The sequence below is a fragment of the Triturus cristatus genome, chromosome 4_1 (genome assembly GCF_964204655.1).
Source record: "Triturus cristatus chromosome 4_1, aTriCri1.1, whole genome shotgun sequence".
Taxonomy (NCBI): Eukaryota; Metazoa; Chordata; class Amphibia; order Caudata; family Salamandridae; genus Triturus; species Triturus cristatus.
The window spans coordinates 441878348-441904378 of record NC_140585.1 but is presented as its reverse complement, the minus strand read 5'-3'; the positions used below and the strand labels follow the sequence as shown (position 1 = coordinate 441904378).

General features: G+C 47.7%; 1 protein-coding gene across 2 annotated transcripts in view; it reads right to left on the bottom strand.

Moving 5' to 3' along the window:
• DYRK4 (dual specificity tyrosine phosphorylation regulated kinase 4) overlaps positions 1-26031 on the bottom strand; it is an 827849-nt gene that overhangs the window by 465967 nt on the left and 335851 nt on the right. For both annotated transcript variants that reach the window (XM_085652599.1, XM_085652598.1), the window contains exon 5: positions 23386-23522. In XM_085652599.1, coding sequence (XP_085508725.1) covers positions 23386-23522 — 137 coding nt within the window. The remainder of the gene's footprint in view (positions 1-23385; positions 23523-26031) is intronic.

The window sequence follows — 26031 nt, the reverse complement described above, 5'->3', positions numbered from 1 at the left end:
GATAGTCTCTCAGGGCTCCACAGGGCCTTAGGCGCCCTCTATTCCACTTACTGCCCTTTCTATGAAGCTCCGACGCCGCTGGAGTCGTGTCGACGCCGTGAGGCGGTTCCGGTTCGATGTCGGCGGCCTCGGTTCGATGTCGGCTCCGGTTCAATGACGTCGGGCAGTCTTGGCTCGATGTCGACTTCGGGCGGCTCCGGTTCGATGACGTCGGGCGGCCTTGGCTCGATGTCGACTTCCGGCGGCTCCGGAGTGCGATCTCCACTCCCGACCTCCGGTGCTCCTTTCCTCAGGTTCCGGCGACTCCGGAGTGCGATCTCCACTCCCGACCTCCGGCACGCTTCACCTCGGTCTCCGGCGACTCCGGAGGGCGGACTTCACTCCCCCGTCGACGCCGCACACTCGACCTCGGGTGACTTCCTCCTCGACCTCTGGTACTCTCCACGACCTCCGTCGGCGCCCTTTCTCGACCTCTGGCGGCTCCGGGTACGACGTCTGCTTTCCAGTCAGCGCCGCTTCTCCACCTCGGGCTCCAGGTCTCTAGGCTTCTCGACGTCGGACTTCAGGTAGTTACCAGTAACCAGGTCAGGTACTTGCTGTTCTTTACTTTTAAGGCCTGTTCCTGCTGTCCAGGTCCTTAAGATGGTTTTTCTTGCTTTCTCCCACACAGGGCTCCAGGCTGGGCTCAGTCAGTAGGGACTAGTATCAAGGGTGGGTTTATGGACCCCACTCCAGGCACAAGTTTCCACCCCTGCTGCCTCACTCCTTCCTCCTTCAGGTTTTTGCTGCTCTCTCTTCACCAGTCAGGTGCCAACTGCCAGCTCCAACTGTCAACTCTGGCTTAGCTTCCCAACATTCTAAACCTGCCTCACACTGTCACAGGGTTCTGGAATGTTCTGGAAGGTGCTGGTAGGTTCCAGTGGGTTCTGATGATGTCACAGGTGGCCACCATTTTGTGCTCCAGGCCCTCAGACAGAAGTTCCAGGGGTAGATAAAATGGCTCCCTGAATCTGCATCAATACGAAAAAGTCTGGTGGTTCCCAAAAAGGAAAAATACTAACAGGGTTTGAGGCAAAAGTGGGACAAAATAAATAATGATGAGGAGGGACCACCCAAAGGGCTGACAGGTCTAACACGAAGATATCACAAAAACAAATTGGAGGAAAGTCAGTCAGGAAGCAGCAGGGTTGCTGTCAAAATGGGCGAACCTACCCTTAAATATTTATGGAAGGGTAAATCTTATAAAAATGATTATCCTCCCAAAAGTCACTTTTCTTTTTAACACTATTCCGTTAGCTTTTCAGAAGTAAGATAAAGCAAAACTCAAGGGGAGAATAGGAAGTTTCATTTGGGCATCGAAAGGCCCTAGGATATCATGGAAGAAGTTGCGGAGGTTGGAAATCGGAGGATTGGCGTTACCTGATATACTTGCCTACTGCTATGCCTTTCAGTTCAAGAATATTCGCATGCTTGCTAACAGGACTGATAAGTAAACGATAGGCTTACTTTTTGAGGCAATGCTAGTTGATGTCCCTCAAGGTCAAACTCGATTTCTTTTCAAATACGGAAACCCAAAGTTTTTTAAAAAAGGTGAGGCTCAAGATTTTGAAGTCTACATTAAATACATGGATGTATGTGCGGAAAACACTGAGAGTCCCATATATTTCATCATGGGCACAGATTTGGGACTCTCCGGGTACCCTGAATGTTTAAGGGATCAATTAAGCCAGCCCTTGAAATTGGGGGGTATCTGTTATTGGGCAGATCTCAAGGTAGGCTCAAACTTAATGAGTTGGGAAGCACTCTCCAATTGTACGAATGGTTTGCTAACGAGGTTTAAATATTATCAACTGAGTTCCTGGTGGGTAAAACAAGATTGGGAGGAGGAGGTGGAATCTAAATTTGATCAAGTGATGAGAACCAGTCAGTGGAAAAAGGAAACATCTTTTTGGTATTGGGCCTTTTTGGAGATGAGGGTGACGATTGAGACTGAAATTTCAAAATTGTGGGGTGAGGAGTTTAATGATGAGAATTTGAAACAAATGTGGTGCGACTCATATGGTATATTACGACAAGTAGTAAAACCGGCACCACTTAATCAAAATGATTTGTTCACTACTCATAGAGTTTATTGGTCATCTGCAAAGCTTTTTAAAGTCACTCGCAATAACCATAACTGTCCAAGGTGCATGCTGGTAGCAGCAGATGATTTGAATTTGTTTATGTCATATCCAAAAATTGCACCATTCTGGAACTCGGCATGTGTCTTTGTGGGAGAAATTATTGGGACACAAATTAAAGTAAGCCCTAGTGTTATTTTCTTTGGGCTAATTCCAGATCAAGAAGTACAGATTCCAACGGTTGAATCAAAGTTTCTGTTTTATGTAATCTTGTTAGCAAGGCGTGAGATCTGTAGGCTATGGAAATCCGAAAATCCTCCACTCTTTATGGAATGTCTTAGGTATATCATTTACACATGTGAGTCAGATATGGCTTGCGATCCAAGAAGCAGAGAGAAAATTTGGGCTCTGTTGGTATGGTGGAGAGAGAAGGAAATGTGAGTCCTATGATTAAGCCAATTACGCTGTCGGCCATGGTATCTCCTATCCCCTGGCAGTCCCAGTATGTAAAGCAGATGGAAGTGGAAACAGTAGTATACTTGTGGGCCGTTATTCTTCCTTTCCTCTGCTGGTCTCGGGTCTGGTTTCCTCTTGCAAGACCTAGAGGGATTAGAGTATAACCTAGCAAGAATATTGGCAGAATAAGGAAAACAACAAAATATTTTTAAAAATCCCACTCCAATGAGTGCAACAGTATGGAAAGTGGTGGATAGCAGAGGGGTAAAAATTACTATTCCCACTTCAGTGAGTGCAACAGTAGGGAAAGTGTTGGATAGCGGAGGGGTAAAAATTACTATTCACACTCCAGTGAATGCAAAAGTAGGGAAAGTGCTGGATAGCGGAGGGGTAAATATTACTATTCCCACTCCAGTGAGTGCAACAGTAGGGAAAGTGTTGGATAGCAGAGGGGTAATAATTACTATTCCCACTTCAGTGAGTGCAACAGTAGGGAAAGTGTTGGATAGCGAAGGGGTAAAAATGACTCCCACTCCAGTGAATGCAACAGTAGGGACAGTGCTGGATAGCGGAGGGGTAACTATTACTATTCCCACTCAAGTGAGTGCAACAATATGGAAAGTGTTGGATAGCGGAGGGGTAAAAATTACTATTCCCACTCCAGTGAATGCAACAGTAGGGAAAGTGCTGGATACCGGAGGAGCTAAAATGACTATTCCCACTCTAGTGAGTGCAACAGTAGGGAAAGTATTGGATAGCGGAGGGGTAAAATTACTATTTCTACTCCAGTGAGTGCAACAGTAGGGAAAGTGTTGGATACCGGAGAGGTAAAAATGACTATTCCCACTCCAGTGAATGCAACAGTAGGGAAAGTGCTGGATAGTGGAGGGGTAAAAATCACTATTCCCACTCCAGTGAGTGCAACAGTAGGGAAATTATTGGATAGCAGACAAACAGAAATTAATAATAACATTTCAACAAATAAAAAATATATATTCTTAAAAATAAATAATATAAAAAAATATATCATCAAACATATAATAACACATCTTATAATGTTAGTTAGATATAATAAAAACCTACAAATATGATATTTAAAAAAATTATAAATACATTTATAAACAATATTTATTTAAGAGAAACAAATATTCACAAATTATTTAAAACATAAATGTATTTCTTTTATTTCCTACCCTATAACACCACACCAATAAATAAGATATCAACATTTTTATTTAATTTTATTTTCCCTAATTAACATTATTAATATTAAATGTAAAATACATTATTATAAAAAATATAATAATTATTCATTAATTACACATTCTTTAACAATATAGGCGCCGATTCCAATCGGGTAAAACCCGGGTACGAATGGTCGTACGGAGCGTATTCTCCGTACGACTCGTACCCGGGAAATCCTCCTTACAAACCAGCAAGTACGATTCGTACAGAAATACCATTTCAGTACGAAACGTAAAAAACTATGTGCGGCTAAAAAATACCCACAATTCCGATCCGGGACATCGCGTACGTGACGTCCGGACGGAGTCAGGCAGCGTTCTACGGACCAGCAAGTACGATTCGTGCCTACGTCACTCCGCACAGCTCATTTTTTACAGCAGCCAAAACTCCCGGGAAATTGAGGATGACGCGAAGAAGGAGCAGCGGTACGCGACGGACAGCCATGGACCCCATCCTACGTGTCATCCCGGCCCTCCTAGCCTATGACCTGGTGCACCGAAACCGCCGCGCACGCCGCAGAAGGTCAGCACAACACCAAGGGGCAAAGGGGGGGCGAGGGGCAGGAAATATAACCTCTACCTAATTTTAAAAATACCATATACTGTCCTTACAGTACCTCCAGGGTCTAGTTACTTCGGGGGGCGTGTCCACCAATCCCCGCGTACGCGTACCCGTCACCACTACAATGGTGGTACGGGCCGTACCCACGCTCTCAGAGCGTGTGTACGGCCCGTACCACACGTACCCCTACATCACCACTACAATGGTGGTACGGGCCGTACCCACGCCCTCAAAGCATGGGTATGGCCCGTACCAACATTGTAGTGGTGATGTAGGTGTACGCGCCGTACCCACGCCCTCAGAGTGTGTGTACGGCCCGTACCACGCATACCCCTACATCACCACTACAATGGTGGTACGGGCCGTACCCACGCCCTCAAAGCGTGGGTACGGCCCGTACCACCAGTGTAGTGGTGATGTAGGTGTACGTGCTGTACCCACGCCCTCAGAGCGTGTGTACGGCCTGTACCACGCGTACCCCTACATCACCACTACAATGGTGGTACGGGCCGTACCCACGCCCTCAAAGCGTGGGTTCGGTCCCTACCACCATTGTAGTGGTGACATAGGGGTACGCGTGGTACAGACCGTACCCACGCCCTCAAAGCGTGGGTACTGCCCGTACCACCATTGTAGTGGTGATGTAGGGGTACACGTGGTACGGGCCGTACACACGCTCTGAGGGCGTGGGTACGGCACGTACACCTACATCACCACTACAATGTTGGTACAGGCTGTACCCACGCTTTGAGGGCGTGGGTACGGCCCGTACCACCATTGTAGTGGTGATGTAGGGGTACGCGTGGTACGGGCCGTACACACGCTCTGAGGGCGTGGGTACGGCACGTACACCTACATCACCACTACAATGTTGGTACAGGCTGTACCCACGCTTTGAGGGCGTGGGTACGGCCCGTACCACCATTGCAGTGGTGATGTAGGGGTACGCGTGGTACGGGCCGTACACATGCACTGAGGGCGTGGGTATGGCCCGTACCACCATTGTAGTGGTGATGTAGGGGTACGCGTGGTACGGGCCGTACACACGCTCTGAGGGCGTGGGTACGGCGCGTACCCCTACATCACCACTACAATGGTGGCATGGGCCGTACCCACGCTTTGAGGGCATGGGTACGGCCCGTACCACCATTGTAGTGGTGATGTAGGGGTACGCGTGGTATGGACCATACCCAACCTATGAATGCGGGGGTACGGACCGTATCACCCATACCCCTAGGGTACCAGTACATTTGTGATACAAGGCGTACACACACCACAAATGTTGGCTTAGGGCCTGGTGCAGCAGATAACCAGTATATTGGGGTGTGTTCATCGCCAGGACAGCAGTGTACTGCACCAAGGGTGCGGGTGGGTGGGTGGGTGTCTGCCTAGGAGTCCCAGCAGTGGACAAAGACATGTGAGGTGTGGGTGCCTATCACTCCCAGCAGTGGACAGAGACATGTGAGGGGTGGGTGCAGAGGAATACCAGCAGTGGACAGAGACATGTGAGGGGTGGGTGCAGAGGAATACCAGCAGTGGACAGAGACATGTGAGGGGTGGGTGCCTATCACTCCCAGCAGTGAACAGAGACATGTGAGGGGTGGGTGCAGAGGAATACCACCAGTGGACAGAGACATGTGAGGGGTGAGTGCCTATCACTCCCAGCAGTGTACAGAGACATGTGAGGGATGGGTGCAGAGGAATACCAGCAGTGGACAGAGACATGTGAGGGGTGGGTGCCTATCACTCCCAGCAGTGGACAAAGGCATGGGGATGGGTGCCTATCACTCCCAGCAGTGGCCAGAGACATGTGAGGGGTGGGTGCAGAGGAATACCAGCAGTGGACAGAGACATGTGAGGGGTGGGTGCCTATCACTCCCAGCAGTGGACAGAGACATGGGGGTGGGTGCCTATCACTCCCAGCAGTGGACAGAGACATGTGAGGGGTGGGTGCAGAGTAATACCAGCAGTGGACAGAGACATGTGAGGGGTGGGTGCAGAGGAATACCAGCAGTGGACAGAGACATGTGAGGGGTGGGTGCCTATCACTCCCAGCAGTGGACAGAGACATGGGGGTGGGTGCCTATCACTCCCAGCAGTGGACAGAGACATGTGAGGGATGGGTGCAGAGGAATACCAGCAGTGGACAGAGACATATGAGGGGTGGGTGCAGAGAAATACCAGCAGTGGACAGAGACATGTGAGGGGTGGGTGCAGAGGAATACCAGCAGTAGACAGAGACATGGGGGTGTGTACATCATGATCAGATGACCACAACTCCATGGGTGTATGTACGCATCCCTAATGTTCGACTATGTTGATAGTGCCATAACAACACATCCCTGACAGCAGTGTCCCACTCCCATGAGGATGGATGTCTTTCCCCCACTGCATGACACACCACATGTGGGTGTGAGGACAAATGACACATGCATACCCACCCCTGGCGGATGCAGCACAATACACACACAGAGATCATGCCACAAGACTGTATAGTCATGTCAATGCCTACTAAACTAAGAGAGCCAAAGGGAACACACACTGTCACGCACATCCCAGGACTGATAGGAATGTACAGGTGCTGGGACAGCCACCAAGATGTTGCCTCTCATGGAAGGAATAGGGTGGAGTTCCCACAGATACAATGCCCACAATTGTCAGTCAGGTGCCCAAATACCCTGCAGAACAAGTACCAATTGTGTGCTAGGCTGGGATAACACACATGCATAGTGCGGAAAATTGAGAATTTCGCCATTAAGGCATTACAACATACTCAATACACAAGTACAGTGACTAGCAAGGATGGCACAGACGATGCAGCTGGAGACATTGCTGAGCAGGCATGGCCATAGTTGAAGGGATCCGTCACCAACAAAGGAAATGTAGACAGAGGTCAGCACAACAATTGTGCAACTCCCTGCAGGGAAGATGTCAGGTGCCACAGAGGAAGGAACACTCCTTGGGACAATGTCTCCAAACACAAATAGCACACACGACCAAAGATTCTTTGCAGAGACCTTGTGATGGCACACAGATACCATGGTCCACCCCATGAGCATCAGACTACAACATTTCCCTGAAACATAACACATTACCACAACCTCAACTCCTGGAGCATCAGCACCCACATCAATACCTGAAATGCAATAGTGTTCAAAGTGAAAAGAAAATGCTTTATTCAGCATTAAAAGCAAAATTATAAAAGGACACTATTTACAAAGGCACATGGCCAGTCCAGATCAGAAGTCCTTGGGGGGGACACATGGCCACGCGTCTCCCCTAGCTTGCCTGCACATTAGAACCCTCAGGTTCGTTGACTGGGGGGGGCATCATGTGGGGAAGGACCAGGCACCAAAGGGACAGGAGGTGTAAGGGTAGGTGTGGTGGGTGCAGGGACGGACGCCTCCACCACAGGGGGTGGGGCAGCGCCAAAGGTGGAGGTGAGCTTGGCGCTGCACACTGCTGCCAGGTCGTCCAGCGTATCCCCTGCACCCGAAGAAACCACAGGCTCAAAGGAGGGGGGGGTCGGAGGGATGGGGTGCAGCGCTACTGGGGGAGGGGGTCGACAGGGGGGGACTCAACTCCCCTACCCGTGGAGTGGCGTTCCCGTTTGCGGGCTGGTGAGCCAGAGGGGCTGAGGCCCAGCACAACCAAGTAGGCCTCCTTGTCAGATTGTGTGGTAGGGGAGCCGAGGGGAGTGCCATTGGAGGGACTGGGTAGTGCGGCATGCGGACTCGGACTGTGGCTGCGTGTATACCTGTGTGCCCCAGACCCAGTGGGTGTGCCTTCATCCCCCTGAGTGTGCGTGCGAGGAGGTGTGCGCTTGCCCTTACGTGTTGGTGTGCTGCCTGTGTCTGGTGGGGTGCGTGCCTGGGAATGTCTGGGTGTGCTTGGGACAGGCATGGGAGTGGGAAGTGTGGATCGTGCAGGGGTGGGGGGGACGAAGCGCTGCAGGAGACTCACTGCTGCCGTCAGTGAAGAGTCCATGGACCTCAGCAACATCCGTTGGTCAGACATCGCTGATGACATGCCCTCCATGTATGACACCATCTGTGTCATCAGCCTGGTGTGGCCATGGAGGACATTCAGCATCGATGTCTGGCCAACCTGCAACTGCCGCAGAATGTCCACAGACTCTGCAGTGAGGGCAGCAGGGGGGACAGGGGCAGGGGGTGCGGTGCCTGGCACGAAGGAGACACGGTGGTGCCTTGCACGGACAGAAGGGACCGGAGCAACTGGGAGGGCGGTGATAGGAATGGAGGGGGCGGTGACAGATGTAGTGCTGCTGCCAGGTGTTGTAGCAGCCTCCGCCCCCTCGAGGAGTTCAGCCTCGGACCCGTCAGCGTCGTAGTCAGTGTTGCCACTAGACAGGTCCTCCGCCTGACTCCCCTCGCCCTCCGTGCCACTTGCTCCCGCAGACTCGCCAGCAGTGGTGGCAGCGGTGCTGGATTCCTCCTCCAGGTCCATGCAGGTGTCTCCCTCGGTGTCCTCCGATGATGCTGTGGGCAAGGTGAAGATACAGAAAATAATCAGTCACCTGTATACATCTGACACATGAGTCCCAACAAAATCTGTCACAGTGCATATCAGGAAATGCATCATGAGTAACATCTAGAATACTCCGCACATATGTAACCCTGCACTCCCCAGTTGGTTGACCCACCATGCCACTTGGAAACAATGGAGATTATGACACAACAGCAAATAACTTGATATCGAATTATACTGAGAAGCTAGTGTTTGGGAACAGTTGAGCACAGCAAGACTATGAAGGCATGCCACCTCTTGTTCACTGTGAACGAAACAGTATTGGTGCACCCAAGGCCAAATAACGGACCTCAATGCTGAAGGTGTCCCCACACTCAGAGACCTGTGAGTACTTTGGAAACCCAAACGAAAAACATTGTGATCCCTTGGGACTCACAACACTTTACACAATGTACATGTTTAGAATGTGTGAATGTGCCACTTTGTGAACAGAACACACATGTGCCTGTATAACAGAAGTCACACAAGGAGGTGCACACAAAACTACATTTACACAGTCATTGTATGAGCTGCCAGCCGGAATCAAATAAGCCACTGTAAAGAAGAAATGGGGTATCAGTAAGTACATATACATGGCACCACGGTGGTCTGGATGACTTGACACTCGTAAGTTGGTATCAGCAACAACCAAGGACTTACCCAAATGCAAACACACTGTGGGAACATGGATATGTATAATCAGAAAACAAGTGGTACTCGAACTGTGCCTTTCTTTAAAATGTGCCAGCGTGTCCCCGGAAAGTGTAAAGGTACTTTCTTTTGCACTTCCTTGGGAGACATCTGTCATGCAGGCACATTATTGGCCTTCAAAACATCAAAGTCAAGCATATGAAAAATTGAGACATGTTGACAAGTGTAGTGAGTGCCAAGGTACAATACTTCTTGACTAACAACTTGAATCATGCCACCTGTCACATGGCCACCCATACCATGATGACACAGTTGGCAACACATCTGACCCACTGCCTGTCATGTGGAGTGGCACACATGTCCAAACACAGGACAATGCATTAGCTAATGGGCCTGCAATTGTGTCGGGATAAGGAGCACCTGCACTGAGGAGACACCCTCATGGGAACCAAGAATGTCCACACAGATGTCAGCACACACAGACCAAACTACGCAGCATCTCGACCACACACTGGTGGCAAAAATGGATGAGCATGAACCATGTATTTTAACTTTTAACACATGCTGCAAAGCACAAACATTAAACCCTGCACAACATGACTGGGTCACTGCATGTTGAGTGTCTGTCCAGACAATTATCACACACAGGTCAGACCTGGCAAGGAGACATAAGGTTTGGACATGTATGCCTTGCCCGCACAAACTCCCCATACCTGAGACAATGTGATTGAGTCAGATCAAGAAGTTACACCTCTTAATCTGGGTTTACTAAAATGTGCAACAAGAATTCCTAAATGTACTCCACATCACCTTGTGAGGCTGCCAACACATATTTGTGACAAACAACCATCAACAGATAGTTGTACATAGACACACAGGCACTGCCCAGTGTGAGGATGCACAAGCCAAATGGGGTCAGCCTGTAGAATGGGCACATGTAGCACACTTTGGATAAATACAAATGAGGCCAGGGAACAATGCCACAGAGGCCAACCTATGCTGAACAGACAGAGAATGGGCACAGTGTTGGATGACACACATGATTCCGAGGCAAGGGTGTCTTAGGGGACTGTAGTGGGCACACTGCTCCATGGTCCTGGAATGATCTGACTGTAACATGAGCAGCCGTCCCGGCACTATGCATATCTCCCACTCATGCATATCATGTCTGAGGCCACAACATCGGTCAGGCATGCTGCAAGTCTGTTCATTTGAAAACTCACACTCCTATGTTGAGACTCAGCATCAGTGCCAACTAATATGGACCCCCAAATGACTGAACAGGACAGGGCACAGGCAAGGTAACAACACATGTCTCAGACCCCCCCCCCCACATGATGCAGAAAGCAGTGTGCACTTGGATTAACTGGCAGCCTAGATGACCATGTGCAATAGTGATTACACACAGACCAGGGAACACATGTCAAGGAGCGGAAGGGAGGAAGAACAGCACCGGTTGACTTTGGGGAACAGGATATGCACTGCGCATATTAACCCTCGCAGTGTATCCAGGCGACTGAGCACTTCCAAAAGCTGGTGACACACAACAAACACACATGTACCTACTCCCTTCCTGCTGCTGCAACTCCTGTAACCGCCTATCCAAGTCAGGGAAGACCACCGCTTGGACACGCTTCAACTGGTGGGTCAGGCGTCGGCGCCCGCCATGCTTGCATGGAGGTGAGTCCTTCAGCTGGACCCGGGCGATCCTCCGGGTCCAGCACCGGATGTCCTGCCAGCGTTTCCTCACTTGGGCTAGGCGCCGACGGCGACCCTCCACCGATCTCACGGCCCTGGCGGCCCGCTTCCAGATCTTCCCCTTCTCGTAGGCAGTTACCTGTGAGGATGACAAAGTGAGACAACATCACTACACCTGCTCCATGTCACAGAGACACACATTTGAACATCTTTGATATGTTGAACAGGGCATAGTATGCTGGCAACAAATAGCACCTTTGTCATAGGGGCATTAGCCTCTGTGAAAGCCCCAATGCACTACATGGCATTGAAAGTACACAGGTGGCATGAGGGGTGCAACACACTCCCTGATCATGGCACACACTGTGCATCACATGCAACACCAGGCTGATGGACAGCACCTCCAAGCAGTCACATGCCCCAGGCCACTGACGCAACCTCAGCAGAGTACACAGACACACACAGGCACAGATCAATCACCTGCCATTAGCAACAGCGGATACAAACCTCACTCTGCACATGTGCCACTTGCCTGTGGGGTGTCACAGGTGTGGTTCTAGCTCAGCAAGTCAGACACTCCGCATGGCTTACTTCTCACATCAGATAGGTGAAGCTGTTGCCTCCTCCATGCAGCTGTGGTGCAACACTCCACATAGACACTCACCCACATGACAAGGAACATTCACAGACAGGGGGCGTACACATCATTTGGATACTCTCACCACTCTCACCACAGCTCCACTCAACTGACACACATCTGTGGGTACAGTCACCTGTCACACCGGGGGGGGGGGGCACTGAATCACCTCAGGACTATAGAACAAAAATGGCCCAAAGGATTGGGCAGGCTGAATGTGCCAAGCACTATGCAGTGAATGTCACAGTAAGCACTATGCAAGTGAGGAGTGCACACAAGAACTACGTCATGCTCTGCATGAGAGACATAAGCCATTCCCACCCCTGGGACCCACTCTAAAAAACATTGCATGTCTGTCACCCCTGGACAAAATGCCAGAAGTGACAGTCACAAAAAAGGTGCACAGTCAAAGGTAGTGGAGTCAGCACTCATCTGCTCCCCTGGTCTCCCATACAGGCTGGGGTACTGTGGGAGGATGACATCTAGCAATGCCTCATTCTCCTCTTGTATGAAAGGCTGGGCCCTCTCCACAGACCTTGACATGGTGCCAGAGGAAGCACACGCAGCAGCAGTGGTGTCGACTGAAAGGTTGTGCAGGCAAGTGCCCTCTCATGGGTTCTGGCTGACTTATATCTGCCTTGCTGGGCTGTTTCATTTACAGGAGTACAGAGTGATTGGTCAGACTCATTTGCATCCTAAGTTTCCTCCAATCCCTTTAAACATACACCAGTGAGTGCCTTTGCATGGTTTAAAATTTGAGCATCATGTGAAGTCAACAACCACTTTGCAACATTGTATTTAGTTGCCAGCTGACTTTTACAGGCCACCTGATGGAAAAATTTGAACTGGAAACTCGGTATCCATGACAACCAGCATGCATTTAGGCTCTAATACTTGTCCCTCATGTGTCCCTATGTAATTTAGAAATCCACACACAGGTACGGTGCGTTTCACACGTACCCCTAAGGCACCAGTTGCACAGTGCGTTTCACACGTACGTGTACAACAGTGTGTACACGTACGTGTACTACCAGTGTGTACACGTACGTGTACTACAGTCGTACACGTACGTGTACGACTGTAGTACACATACGTATACACACTGCTAGTAGACGTACGTGTGTACGGTCCGTACACACACCCATACTCCAGCGGCAACACCAATATAATGATACGGACCATTCACACGCCCTCAGAGCATGTGTATGTTTCACAGCTTACACTGGTGATAGGAGGCGCACACGAAAGGAATGGAGGTGTCAGACTCGTGCACGGCTGTACATCAAGTCATTGTCATTGCAGTCCTTCATGTGCAGGGCCTAGGTGTGTCAGGCAGTGATATGGCACATGTCTCCTCATGTTTTAGCACAATAGATGTGTGATGACCTGTGTACACATGTCATGTGTGATGGGGCAGTATGTGGCACACTTCCCCTTCCCACTTTGAACATGTGTGCATGTAGTACAAACGTGTCAAGCACTGCATCACTGGTATGGCACAGTCACCAACACCCGCAACTGTCCCCTGATGCCAGGGACAGGGACACTAACACCTGACATCTAAGTACCGGCGTGCCCCGATGTGACTATGTCCTGTGTGTGTCATGTGTTCTCATGAGCTTGCTGTTGGTGTTCCGTCAACTGCATCTGCTGTTGCTGCATCCAACATGTGTCTGTGTGTAGATGGGCATGGCACACATATACGCACACCATGCCACATGTGGATTCACACGTTACGTGTGTCTGGATGCTTCGAAGATGATTTTTTGACATTAGGACATATCTGCGCCGTATCCATGTCTGTGTTTTCGTTTTTCACGTGTACCCCTTCATCGCAATGTGTGTGATCTGTACATTTTCAATGACATGTGACCTGTGCGTCTGGCTTGCCGCCAGCTGTCTGTATGAGATGACATCCTTCAAATGCAGATATGTGGATGTATATCACTCCTGTGATGTCTCTGGCTGTTCACTTACACTGGCTCACAGCTAGTTTCGGGGCATATCATGTAGAACTTGACAATCAACGGGTGTAGCTGGCTTTTCGTAGGAGTATCACCTGGCTGGCATACGTGTCCTGGATGTATTGCACAGACCAGACTCTGGGGCAGATTTATGTTCCCTGGCGCATCCCTGCAAATCAGCATGGACGCGCCAGGGAAGATGCGTCACGAAAGTTTACCCTTGCGCCACAATAGATGCGCCGCATTTACAATGCAGCGCATCGTGGCGCAAGGATAAACAGATGCATGACGCATCTGATGGCGGAAGGTTGGCGCATTGCTGGAGTTACGTGGCAAGCGCGACGCAGCTCCAGCAAGGCTCAGGGGTGCCCTATCGCTACAATGCTGCGTCAATCCTTACGCCTGCTTCAAGCAGGCGCAGGGTTTTGACGCAGCATGGCCAGAAAAGTGACTGAGTGAAATTTTGTAGATTTCACTCAGCCACTTTTCGGAGGCGTTCCTGCACCGGAACGCCCCCCCCCCCGTGCAGGTACGCCCACATGTGGCGCAAGCTTTACAACGTGACGCATCTCCCTAGATGCGTCACGTTGTAAATGGGGCGCAACATGGCGCAGGGTTTACGCCGCCGCTGCGTCACAAAAGTGACGCAACGGCGGCGTAAAAGTGGCGCAAGTCCGTTATAAATCTGCCCCTCTGTATTTAGCAGATGTGTAGTAGCAATTGAGCATGTGCTCAGTTCATTGACATTGATGTTGTTATGTACTCACTCTTCGTTATTCCTTCCAATTTTCTGCAGGGCACCGCCTCTCCCCCGACCAATGCCAGACTTGGATGTATGACGTTACAACGCATACATTTACATCGCGGTACATTACATCGCGGTTTTTACAACGCAAGTCGTTACAACGACTTGCGCTAGATGGCGCTCTAGGACAAGGAATAGGACTTAGGAGGAGTATAATTTACTATTCCAACTCCAGTCTACATACAGTAGGGAAGGTGTTGGATAGTAAATTATACTATTCCTTGTCCTAGAGCGCCATCTAGCGCAAGTCGTTGTAACGGCATCGCAATGTAATCCCCGCGTTGTAAACGATGTTTCCCCCAGACTTGGGTGCCATGAGGGAACGTGACTGCATAAGACGTTACCGCTTCTCGCAACAGTTGATTGAGAACTTGACCGCAAAGCTGGAACCACACCTCCAACCGCGACACAGGTATCCTACTGCGCTGACCCCCAAGATGAAGGTGATGGCAGCCCTACATTTTTTTGCCACCGGTACGTTTCAATTCACCGTAGCTGATGTGGGTGGCATGTCACAGACCATGTTCAGCCGTGTCCTGCATGATGTTTTAGAAGCCATGTTGGAGCACCTGGATGAATTCATCCATTTTCCGACTCCTGAGGAGTTGACAGGTGTCAAGGGGGATTTCTATGCCCTGGGAGGGATGCCCCATGTCGTTGGGTCCATTGATGGGACACATGTGGCTTTTGTACCACCACAGGCACAGGAGGTCGCCTATTACAACCGTAAACATTACCACTCTAACATGCTGATTTCCCATGTCTGTGCACGTTTTCCAGGGTCAGCACACGATGCCTAGATCATGAGGCGTAGCAGGGTGCCAGAAATGATGCTGCGGCTGCACAACGAACGAGCATGTCTTGTTGGTGGGTATACTCTGTTTGTCCTTTGTTTAGCGCTGTCTTTGTATCTTACGGCATCTCCTGACCCACTTCTTTACATGATGTTTCCATGTAGGAGACTCTGGCTATCCCAACATGCCATGGCTGATGACGCCTCTCCGCAACCCCAGAACAGCTGCAGATCACCGTTACAACAACGCACATGGGCAGACCAGGCGAGTGATCGAGAGGACGTTTGGCCTCCGGAAGAGCCGATTCCGGTGCCTTTACAAGACAGGCGGGTCCCTCCCATATGCACCGGTGAAGGTCTGCAAAATCTTCCTCGTGTGCTGCATGCTGCACAACATGGCAGTGGAGAAAGCTGTGCCACTCATCCTGGATCCGGATGAGCAGGAACATCCACCCGTGGAGGATGAAGGGCTTGGTCGCAAGGCAAGTGAGGATGAGGAGGAGGAGGACGGCGACATCCGGAGTCAGCTCATACGCAACTTCTTCTCATAATGGTGAGTCCATGGGTCTGAGTGTGCACGCTTGGAGCCTTGTGTGGCATGTGTTGCAATGTGTGTGTCCAGCTGACTGTATGCTAAGTGACTTAGAGGTGTGTTCAGATGTGTCACTCGAGTGATGATGTCCTTCCACACATTTTAGCTTAGACACTCAATTTAAGAATAGCATGGTGACACACTTATTCCTGTAGAGTAAATGACCATGCATGCGGATGACAATCTTTTCCCTGACTTCTTGTGTGTCTGTCATCCCCAGGTAGTTGCGCATGCAGTCTGCTCGTGTCATCCTTGGCCTCCCGCTATTCCTCATGAGTATTGCAACATGTGCTGAATCAGCGTCCCATGCACGGACATGGTGAAAAGTCTTTTTGGTTAAGGATTGCTGCAAGGCATTTTGGTGTTGGTAGGTGTTTGGAATGTGTGGGCACTGCTCCTGTGCATGTTGTGTTACTATACATACATGTCGACTCACCATGGGGCACATGACATGTTGCATGACTCCCATGAATTGATAGTCACCCTTCGTAACAGTCATCTGTAATGGGACTGTGGATTCTGATGAAGGCATCAATGTGTGTACAAGTTCCCTCTGAAACATACGGGATGCTACGGGTGGACATAGTGTGGAACATCCCCATGAGAGGATAAATGGGGAATTGCAGCCCCTCCGTGTGCAGCAGGGGGTGTTTGGCTCACCCCCTTCACTTATGTGCCAGTTCAATGGATTTACAGCATCTGTGTTGTGAAGGGGGTGTCCAGTGTAGGTCCCACATGTTCAGCCTAATGACCTGTGAGTCTGTTCATATTGATGCATTTCCCTAGGTGTGAACCTGAGTAATAAAGGTGTTCCTCACCCTTCAAGGTGCCTCATCTCTGTCAATGCAGGTCTCTTGCCACTTTGCATGCGGCATCTCTGCCATAGTTGTCAAAGATTGTGCATATGAGTCTATGTGTAGTTTAGCAACATGCATGCAGTTCTTCAGGGATTAGAATCTCTATTGTGCATGATGTCCATGGTTGTGTATGTATATGGGCATGTTGGTCACCACAACGGGCCGTCAACACCTGCTGAGGGTGTGTATCCTGTGTGCAGCTCGGCCTTCAGTTTCCTGATTCTGTGTCAGTCATCTTTGGTGATCGTGCATCCATTGTCTCTGGGTGTGCCATGGGAAACCGGACACTCCTTCCTTTACATACGCCTGTTGCAGTTGTCCTTTCTGACATCCTTGTCTTTGTGTGCAACTTGTGGCATAGTTTCCAGGACATGCCGCCTGCTGCTGCGGCCCCTGCAGCAAGGGCCCACAAGGATTCCGGATTCGGCAACACACACACCTCAAAGATGCTCCTCCCTTCCTCCCTCCACCCATTCATTTGGCTGTCATCAGCTTGTCTGTGCCACTATTGCGGCCACGCGGTGCCAAAGGCTGGACCGTCAGCGCATGCAACATGCACATTGCACGACCCTCATGTCCTTGCATGACCCACATCACACTACAGTCTGATGTTGCAGCCACCCTCCAAGCATTGTCCATCCGAAAATCTACCGCCTGCTCTCAGGCAAACCCTAGGTGCACACACAACACCTTTGCATGATGAGTGTGCAACTCCAAGTGCCTACACAGCGCTGCCCCGCCTTCCAGGCCCTGTCACACCAAACAGGTCATGTCCCTCCTACTCTCCACCGGCTCCGTACACCAGCAAGGCCATGAGAGTGAGACTCAAGCCTTCAGCATGTAGTATAGTGGCATCATCTGGCACATGGCCCAGGTATCATCTCTCAGCGTGTCAATCTTCAATGTGTCCAGATCCCCCTCTCCGGCATCACATGCGCACAGCACCTCATCATCAGCTCGTATGCCATTGACAGCCAGGTGCTCCTCACCCTCACCAAAGACGCAGCCATTGCCAGTTCCAACATTCAAGAAGGCATGAGATCCATTGATGAATGGCTGAACATCAGCCACCTGAGGCTGGACTAGTACAGGACTGAGGTAATCATCTGAGGATTGTCCCCTTACAGCTGGGTCAACTGCTTGTGTCCCACCCACAAGAGCCCTGCACATGCACCCAGTGCCCACGCACACAAGATGGTGTGCATCATGGATTCGTCACTCACATTGGCCATGCTAATCACCAGCATCTGTACCTCAGGGTGCAACACCCTCTGCATGATGCACATGATCCACAGATAGATCCACTCCAAGGAAAGACAGACCATCCCCCAGGCCCACGACACCAGCCGTGACAACTACTGCCCCGCCCTCTACGGAGCAAGTACATCCAAACTCCCGGGAAACTTGTCCACATCCAGGCTGCATGTGCACACCTCAGCTTCAACATCCCGCGCCCCAGCCACATCACCGTCCACCAGAGATAGCTGCAATGGATCACTGTCTGCTGCAGGATGACCTTCAGACTCCTCACCCACACTCAGGAGGCAGGCCACAACCCCAGACCCCAAACCAACCTTGCCCGTCTGTCATCCGAGACCCCGTTGTTCCAACTCCGTGCATCTAACCTTGCCCTGGCCACTATTCTTCACATCCACCGTACTCCAGCATGCAGGACATAGTTCTCCCACCTGGCAAGACATACCTGCTACTCCCTTCCCGGCAACATCCACATGAGCCATGGCCTCTACGCCTTCATGATACTCTTCCCAATTGGTCTGTCCGCACAGTATTGCATGCCCCCCTCAGCAGCTTGAGGCCATCACCGGTGAGTATTGTGCTCCATGTCTGTATTGTATGATACATTGTGACCCATATGTGTCCTGTACCAGACTCAGATTCAAGGGTATGGATGGCTGGAGTTAGTTCAACACTCAGGCATAGTTTGACATTTTCCCACACGTAGGTTGTGTACTCATGCAAAATGAATGCAACATCTAATTGAAGAAATTTAAAATTTATTCTCGGTGGGGGGCCTGTTTAGTGTGGACAAATAGGTGCTATACAGTGTGCATGGAATCCAAAGTTCACAGGGGGAGATGGGATCCTTGTCATTTGGAGTCATCAGAGTCCAGACCACAGTGTTGGTCATCATTGGTCAGGCTGTGACCAGCAAGTCCATGTGGCAGAGAATGTCATTGGATGAGGTGCTGCTGTTGCGCATGAGGGCCAGATGCCAGGCCAGGTGACCTGGGAGATGTGGATGGTCCGCTGCCTCTCACAGACTTTTCCGTGGACGACCCACCTTTCTCGGGGGACACTCAGATGCAGGCCTTGACGATGTTTGTGACGCTCCTCCTCCTCCTCCCTCCCTGTGGCTGGTGGTGGTCTTCGCCTGGGGGCACAGGGAGGGCTGGCCATGTTGTCGGCGATCCAACTTAGTGAATGGCTTATGTCCGTTTGCACCGCCAGGAGCTCAGCTAGTCTTGCCTCCATCCGTCCTTGGTGTTGTTGTTGACTGGCACGTTGCTCGGCCTGCTGGTTCTTAATCACGTTGAGGGTCGCCACTACCTGGCTGATGCCCCTGGTGTCACGCCGGTATGTGTCCAAGATGTGGCGTATGTGTGACATACCGGTTCCCTCAGCTGGCTGGTCAGGTTCGCGCCTCCGCCTGCCTCCACTCCCACCATCATTTTGGTTAGCAGATTAGACTAAGGGTCTGATTTAGATTCTGGCGGATGGGTTACTCCGTCACCGCTGTGACGGATATCCCTTCCGCCAAAATATGGATCCTGTAGGATATAATGGGATTTATATTTCAGCAGATGGGATATCCGTCACTTTTGTGATGGAGTAACCCATCGGCCCTAAGCATGAACTGCAAACAACTAACTCATCTTCTTTGATGTCAGTCCTACAATTGAACATGTATTTATACTGGAGCTTGAATTAACCAATCTATTCCCACAAACATTTGTATGAAGTACTAAGGTGTGATAACTAGATTACAATCCGGACACATATGGTATCCATTTGCATGAACATGTAACTAATGGTGTGACGTATCCTACACAACTCCAGTACAAGACAGCACAACATACAAACTTTGCATTTTTCAACACATTTGCATGATAAGAAAATTACAAATTGAATAGGACTGCATCAAATCAAAGGAAAACTAGACTGCATGACAAAAGCATGACAAACCACTACCTGTATTCATGACTAAACCATTGATACTGTGCTCCCACTGAGTGCTGTTACACCTCCTTAACAACAGTTCCCGTTGGGGTTGTAAGTGCTACAAAATACCAATGCCATACCAAATCATGTCTTGTAATGTCCATTGTCAATGTTTTTCACTTCATGAGATTGTATTGATTCATTTGAGCTCTAAAATTAACAAATGTTTATATAATGTACTGCCACTGTCACGTTTGAATTGCAGTAACATTATTTCACTTTAATTTTACCGACAAATACATTTATCCTATATCATTTCACGTGCTGTTAATTGCATTTCTGAGAAACATATTTGAATGTTCTGCGCTTTCGCTTTAATATTTATTTATTTCATAAGCACAATGCATTACTTTCCTAAAAGAGGAATGTCAGTGTAATGCGTACAAACATCAAATAGATTAATCGATTCAAGTAGTAACTGTTCCATGTCTTTTATAAGAGTATAGCATATTACCTTATTTCAGAACACTGCACCTTAGCTTCGAAATAGTGTGTACGGGTTGAGTTAAAAAATGAGAAACACACTACACAATATAAAAGCCAGTGAAAGAAGGGGGTCTTAGCCTGCCTGATTTAAGAGCATATTATTTTATGAATTTTTCACATGAGTATTATAAGTATTTTAATTCCACAACTTTTAATGGTTCGGATCATTTCTTTTAAATCTGATATGTCACAAATACGAGATTGTTGATTTTTCATGGTACACAAGATTACCTAAAAAAGTTAGATATAAGACATTACAGTGGTCTCCTTAATGTAAAAATCAACTGTATAAATATTATGATATCGTCATTATTGATGGTGTTAGCTATCTGGTGGACATCTATACTTGGGATCAACCTCTACTAGATAAGAACACAGTCACTAGATGGAAAAATAATTGGTATGTTAAGATCATTGACTTTTAATGTAGATGCCTGGAAATTGTGGCCCGAAGTTGAGCCTTCTATTAGACATTTTAAAACAATGCTACACTGGTCCTTCATTAAGATTAGATATTTTTAAAGATTTTTGGACCCTAGTAGGATTTTGGCAAGTTTAAATGTTGCTGAAAATTTAATAGAAACAAGAACCTGTAGATCTATAAGTAGTTGGATTTCCATTCTCGCACATATGATGATGGTTGTCCAAGCATGGCAGACAGCCACAAAACTATTGGAGTGGGAGTCTAGGCTGACCAGATAGTGCCCATTGTGGGATTGTGATCAATTGGCAGAGGTGACACGACTGGAAAGCTTCTGCAGGTGGAACTTCATTGGCATTAAAAAGTTCATGGATGTCTGGCGCAATGGGGAAATGTGTACATTTGAGAATCTTAAGTCAGAATATCAACTGGCAGAGGGGGAGAGGCTCTGCTAACTACAGCTTAGACGTGCCCTGAGGTCCCATGTGATGGTGGGAGTGCAGGTGCCTGATTATTCCCTGATGGAGGATGGAGGATAGATTGCTGATGGACCTGATGGTGGGTAAGGCCATATCGCTTATATACTGGAAGATCATGAACAACCTAGCAGACCCTCTGGGCCTCTTAAGAGAAGCGTGGGAGACAGATGTGGGATTGCTGGAAGATAACGATTGGGCAGAAGCCATGCAACGCCCTAGGGAAATGGCTATACGTGCCAGATTTAGGTTGGTCCAACTCAGGATTCTGCATAGGACCTATATGGCCCGGACATTGCAGCAGAGGCTGGGCAGTTGTGAATCTAGTCAATGTGTTAGGGGCTGCAGGGAGATAGGTACCTTTTTCCACATCCTGTGGACCTGCCCCATGATTCGGAGATACTGGGAAGGGGTTTCCCGGTGATGGCAGCAGTGGTGGGTTTACAGGTGCAAGTCGAGGCGAGATGGCACCTGTTGAGTGTGACGGGGGAGACTGTTTGGCCTAAATACACAAAAACATGGCTGGCACTGGCATCTGGAGTGGCAAAAAGGAACATAGCAAGAGCGTTGGGTGCAGTAGAGCTGCAAAAGGTGGGGCATGGAAACGAGACCTGGACTTGTGTCAGCAGGCTGAAAAAGTAGTCTATGAGAGTAGAGGATGTTCTAACAAATGGGAGAAAATCTGGACCCTGAGGAGTTGGGAACCTATCAATCTTGGAGGGAGTACTTTGTGGCTACAGTGGGTAAGGAATGGAAAAGCTCAGCACTGTTTTAATGTGTACTGTTCTATAAGCTACCAAAACACCCTATTGTAGCCTGTATAATAAAAATATAGCAATGTGTAATAAGCAACTGGTTAATAAAAAGATTTATTTAAAAAAAGAAAGCTCAAGATAAGTGGAAATCTAAGGAAGGTCTTCAGATTTACTCAGAGCCCCGATACAAGATAAAGGAGTTTAATTTCTCCCATGAAAGAAGCGACTTGTTGTCAAATGCAATTTTACAGAAAGTGACAACTCTTTAAAACCCCGTTTTTGTTTACATAAAATCAATCTCCAGATAGAAGAAAACTGCTTTAGGTGGGCAATTGAAGAGGAGGGTAGCTGACCCAAATTATATGGAGATGTTCTAAGCTTAATCAATACCTATACTATACCAAATCATGTCTTGTAATGTCCATTGTCAATATTTGTCACTTCATGTGATTTTATTGATTCATTTGATCACTAAAATTAACAAATGTTTTAATAATGTGCTGCCACTGTCATGTTTGAATCGCAGTAACATAATTTCACTTCCCTTTTACCAACAAATACATTTCTCATACATCATTATACGTGCTGTTAATTGCATTTCTGAGAAACATATTTCAATGTTCTGCCCTTTTGCTTTAATATTTAATTCAAAAGCACAATGCATTACTTTCCTAAATGTGTAAATTCAGTGTAAAAAGTACAAACATCAAATAGTTGAATAGATTCAAGTAATAACTATTCCATGTCTTGTATAAGAGTACAGCATATTACCTTATTTCAGAACACTATGCCTTAGCTCCAAAATAGTGAGTATGGGTTGAGTTAAAAAATAAGAAACACACTACACGACAATAGGTGTGGGTACCCCGTTGCAGGATTTATTTAAGCAGCTACTCAGACATTATTCTCACATTTATACCTTTCTACTGAATTTCCCTTAAAAACATATTGAATTGAAAGAAGTAAAGTATGCAAACATCTTTTACAGTCCTGTATTAACATTTCTTAATGTCCAGACAATTCATTAATGACAAAGGGTATAATTAAATCTACAACTACTGAATAAGACAATTTTATGAGTAAGTCTAAATAGCAAAGTACCTTTTTTTGTTCCGTATTATTTTGACTGCCACAAGTTCATTGTTCTTATGGTCCAAACACTTTACAACTTGTCCAAATGACCCTTTGCCTGTTAAATCTAGCACTTCGAATCGGTATGCCAGATGATCATGTAGCACCTAAAATGCAAGCAAAACATTAACAATAAACATTTACCATACAATTTAAAACAATTTGGTGGTCAATGAAACATTCTTTATGGTCTGGCTCGACAGCATAGCTATCTGCAGATAATTATGTAAGAATCAGCAGGAGAGAGCCTTTAGCTCTGCCCAGATTTTGGGAGTGTGGTGTACATGTTTTGATTGGGCAGAAGTTGTGTCCTTCCACAAAAACGTGATTACCCCCCAGCAACTGTGATCTTTTAGTTTATTTATATAGGTGTCTGAGCCTAAATTTTCTGGGTCACACACATGACATTATTAAGCTGATAAAGTGTCTTAAATAACTCGATAACATATTATGTTTGTCTTTCTCTGACAGCAGCACAGATGGGAAGAGGGCAGTCACAATGGATGTATTGCAGTCTTATCACCCTCCCCTTTCATCATTAACTTTAGACTTCAGAGGGCAGATTTGTGTTTGAGAGCAGTATGGGATACCCTAGGCTGCACTAATCTACATAGATTTTAGATCCAGCTTGAAAGTTCAACTGTCACCTGAACATTGTACTACGGAGAGAGGGGCTTAGGCTCCATCCACACAGGGGTTCCCCTGAGTACAGCATTTTATTGAGTCTAATTTGTGTGCTTTCACTAAAAATGTTTGTATTGTACTTTTTTCCTTGTGGTACAGCTTACACTCGATACAAGATTGAGTTGGTTATGGTGGCAAGTCAATGATCATGGCTTTAGGTCTGATCTGTGTATGAAATGTTATGATGAAGGCACTAAGTCTGATAATTTCTGTGACATGCATATGTTAAAGTCAATAGGCATTTAAGTGTGGATTGTTATTACTCTATATTAAAGCCTACAGATAGCTATTTTGTTACATGGAATTACACAGATTTCCATAAGGTTTTTTGTGTTGGTTTCTCCGTGTGACAAATTATATATATAGGTTTGATCTGTCAGAATCCTTGTTAGGCTATCTTATGAGAGGCAGTATTTTGCTTGGCCAACTTTAATTTTGTATTACTTTCCAATTTTATGTCTGTGTGTATGATGATTGCCTTGTGGAAAAGCTCAGGCTTAAAACTGTAGGCCTGAGTTGGTTATGGTAACAAGCTGTACAACAGATTGGTGCACTGGGAAACTTTATATCCGGTGTCATTGGTCTGGTCTATGAACCGTTATTACAAAGGCAGGTTGTGAGAAATTGGATAATTGGTAGAGGGGGCCAGATGTATCAAGCCTATTTCTGTTCGCAAATGGTCTGATTCACAGAATCCTGCCATTTGTGAACGCAAAGAAGCATTTTGGTATATATTAATTCCAATTTGCGATTCAGTAACATGTTACTGAATCGCAATTTGGGATTGCGATTACATACTATTTCGATATTTTGAAGGGGCTTCTTCAGGGCATCCCTTCCAAATACTGAATTGGAATGGACTGTATTAATGTTTTGCAACCAAATTCTGGTCTTAAAACATTGATAATTTACGGACTACAGAAGTGTAGTGGTAATGTATTTGCAAACAGAAAGGGGTTCCCAAGGAGCCATTCCTCTTTGTGAAAGTAATTTTTGAAGAGGAAGCAGTTGTACACAGAACCACTGCTTCTTCTGAAACAAACAGAAAAAAGGTAGAAACTTTTTTTTTTAAACACAGTCCCATTTCCTTTAAGGGAAACAACCTGCATTTTTTTTTTAAAGTCTGCTTTATTGAAAAGCAATCGTAGACATGGTGATCTGCTGATTTCAGCAGGCCTCAATTTCTGTGATTGCTATAATTCCTAATGGATCACAAACTGCGAACTACATCAGTAATATTCATGAGGTAGTTCACTTTGCGACACACTCAGAATCCCTAATTTTTAAAAGGGTTACATACATTAGAAATAGCAATTTCCTAATTGTGATTCGGAGATAATTGCAATTAAGAAATTTTTGTTCCTAACATTAGTACATCTGGCCCAAAGTCACAAATTCAGGCTGACCGCGAGCACGGGCTGAGCACAGCACCAAGTTTGGCTTGCTAAGAGGTGTATCTTTAGTCCTTGGTGCGAGGTCTGCACAGCGTTACTTTGCATGGCTTTGCGTTGTCGGGTGTTGGTTCTGATGAAGATGTGCGCCAAGGCTTTGCATTGCTCAGAGCAAGTTCTGATTCAGCTTTCAGTGGTGCGGCGAGGCTTTGCATTGCTCCTCATCATTTCTAATGAAGCAGCCAGCTGTGCGGCAAGGCTTTGCGAGGCTACACGTCACTCTGAGTCAGTTCCAATGAAGCTGGTAGTTGTGCAGTGAGACTTTGCAGGACTGGGCAATACGGATTGGCCATTTTGGTAGGCCCTTCCCCAGAGAGCGGTTATCGCTCTACTTGTCCTAGCTTTTCCTCCCTGCTCCCTGCTCCCAGCCTTTTTCAAATATGGCGGTGGCACAGGAGATCAGCACTGCTATACTGATTGTATGAGGAAAGTTTTGTTAACCTTTGGGTCTTTAATTTTTCCAGGACACTTTTGAAACTGG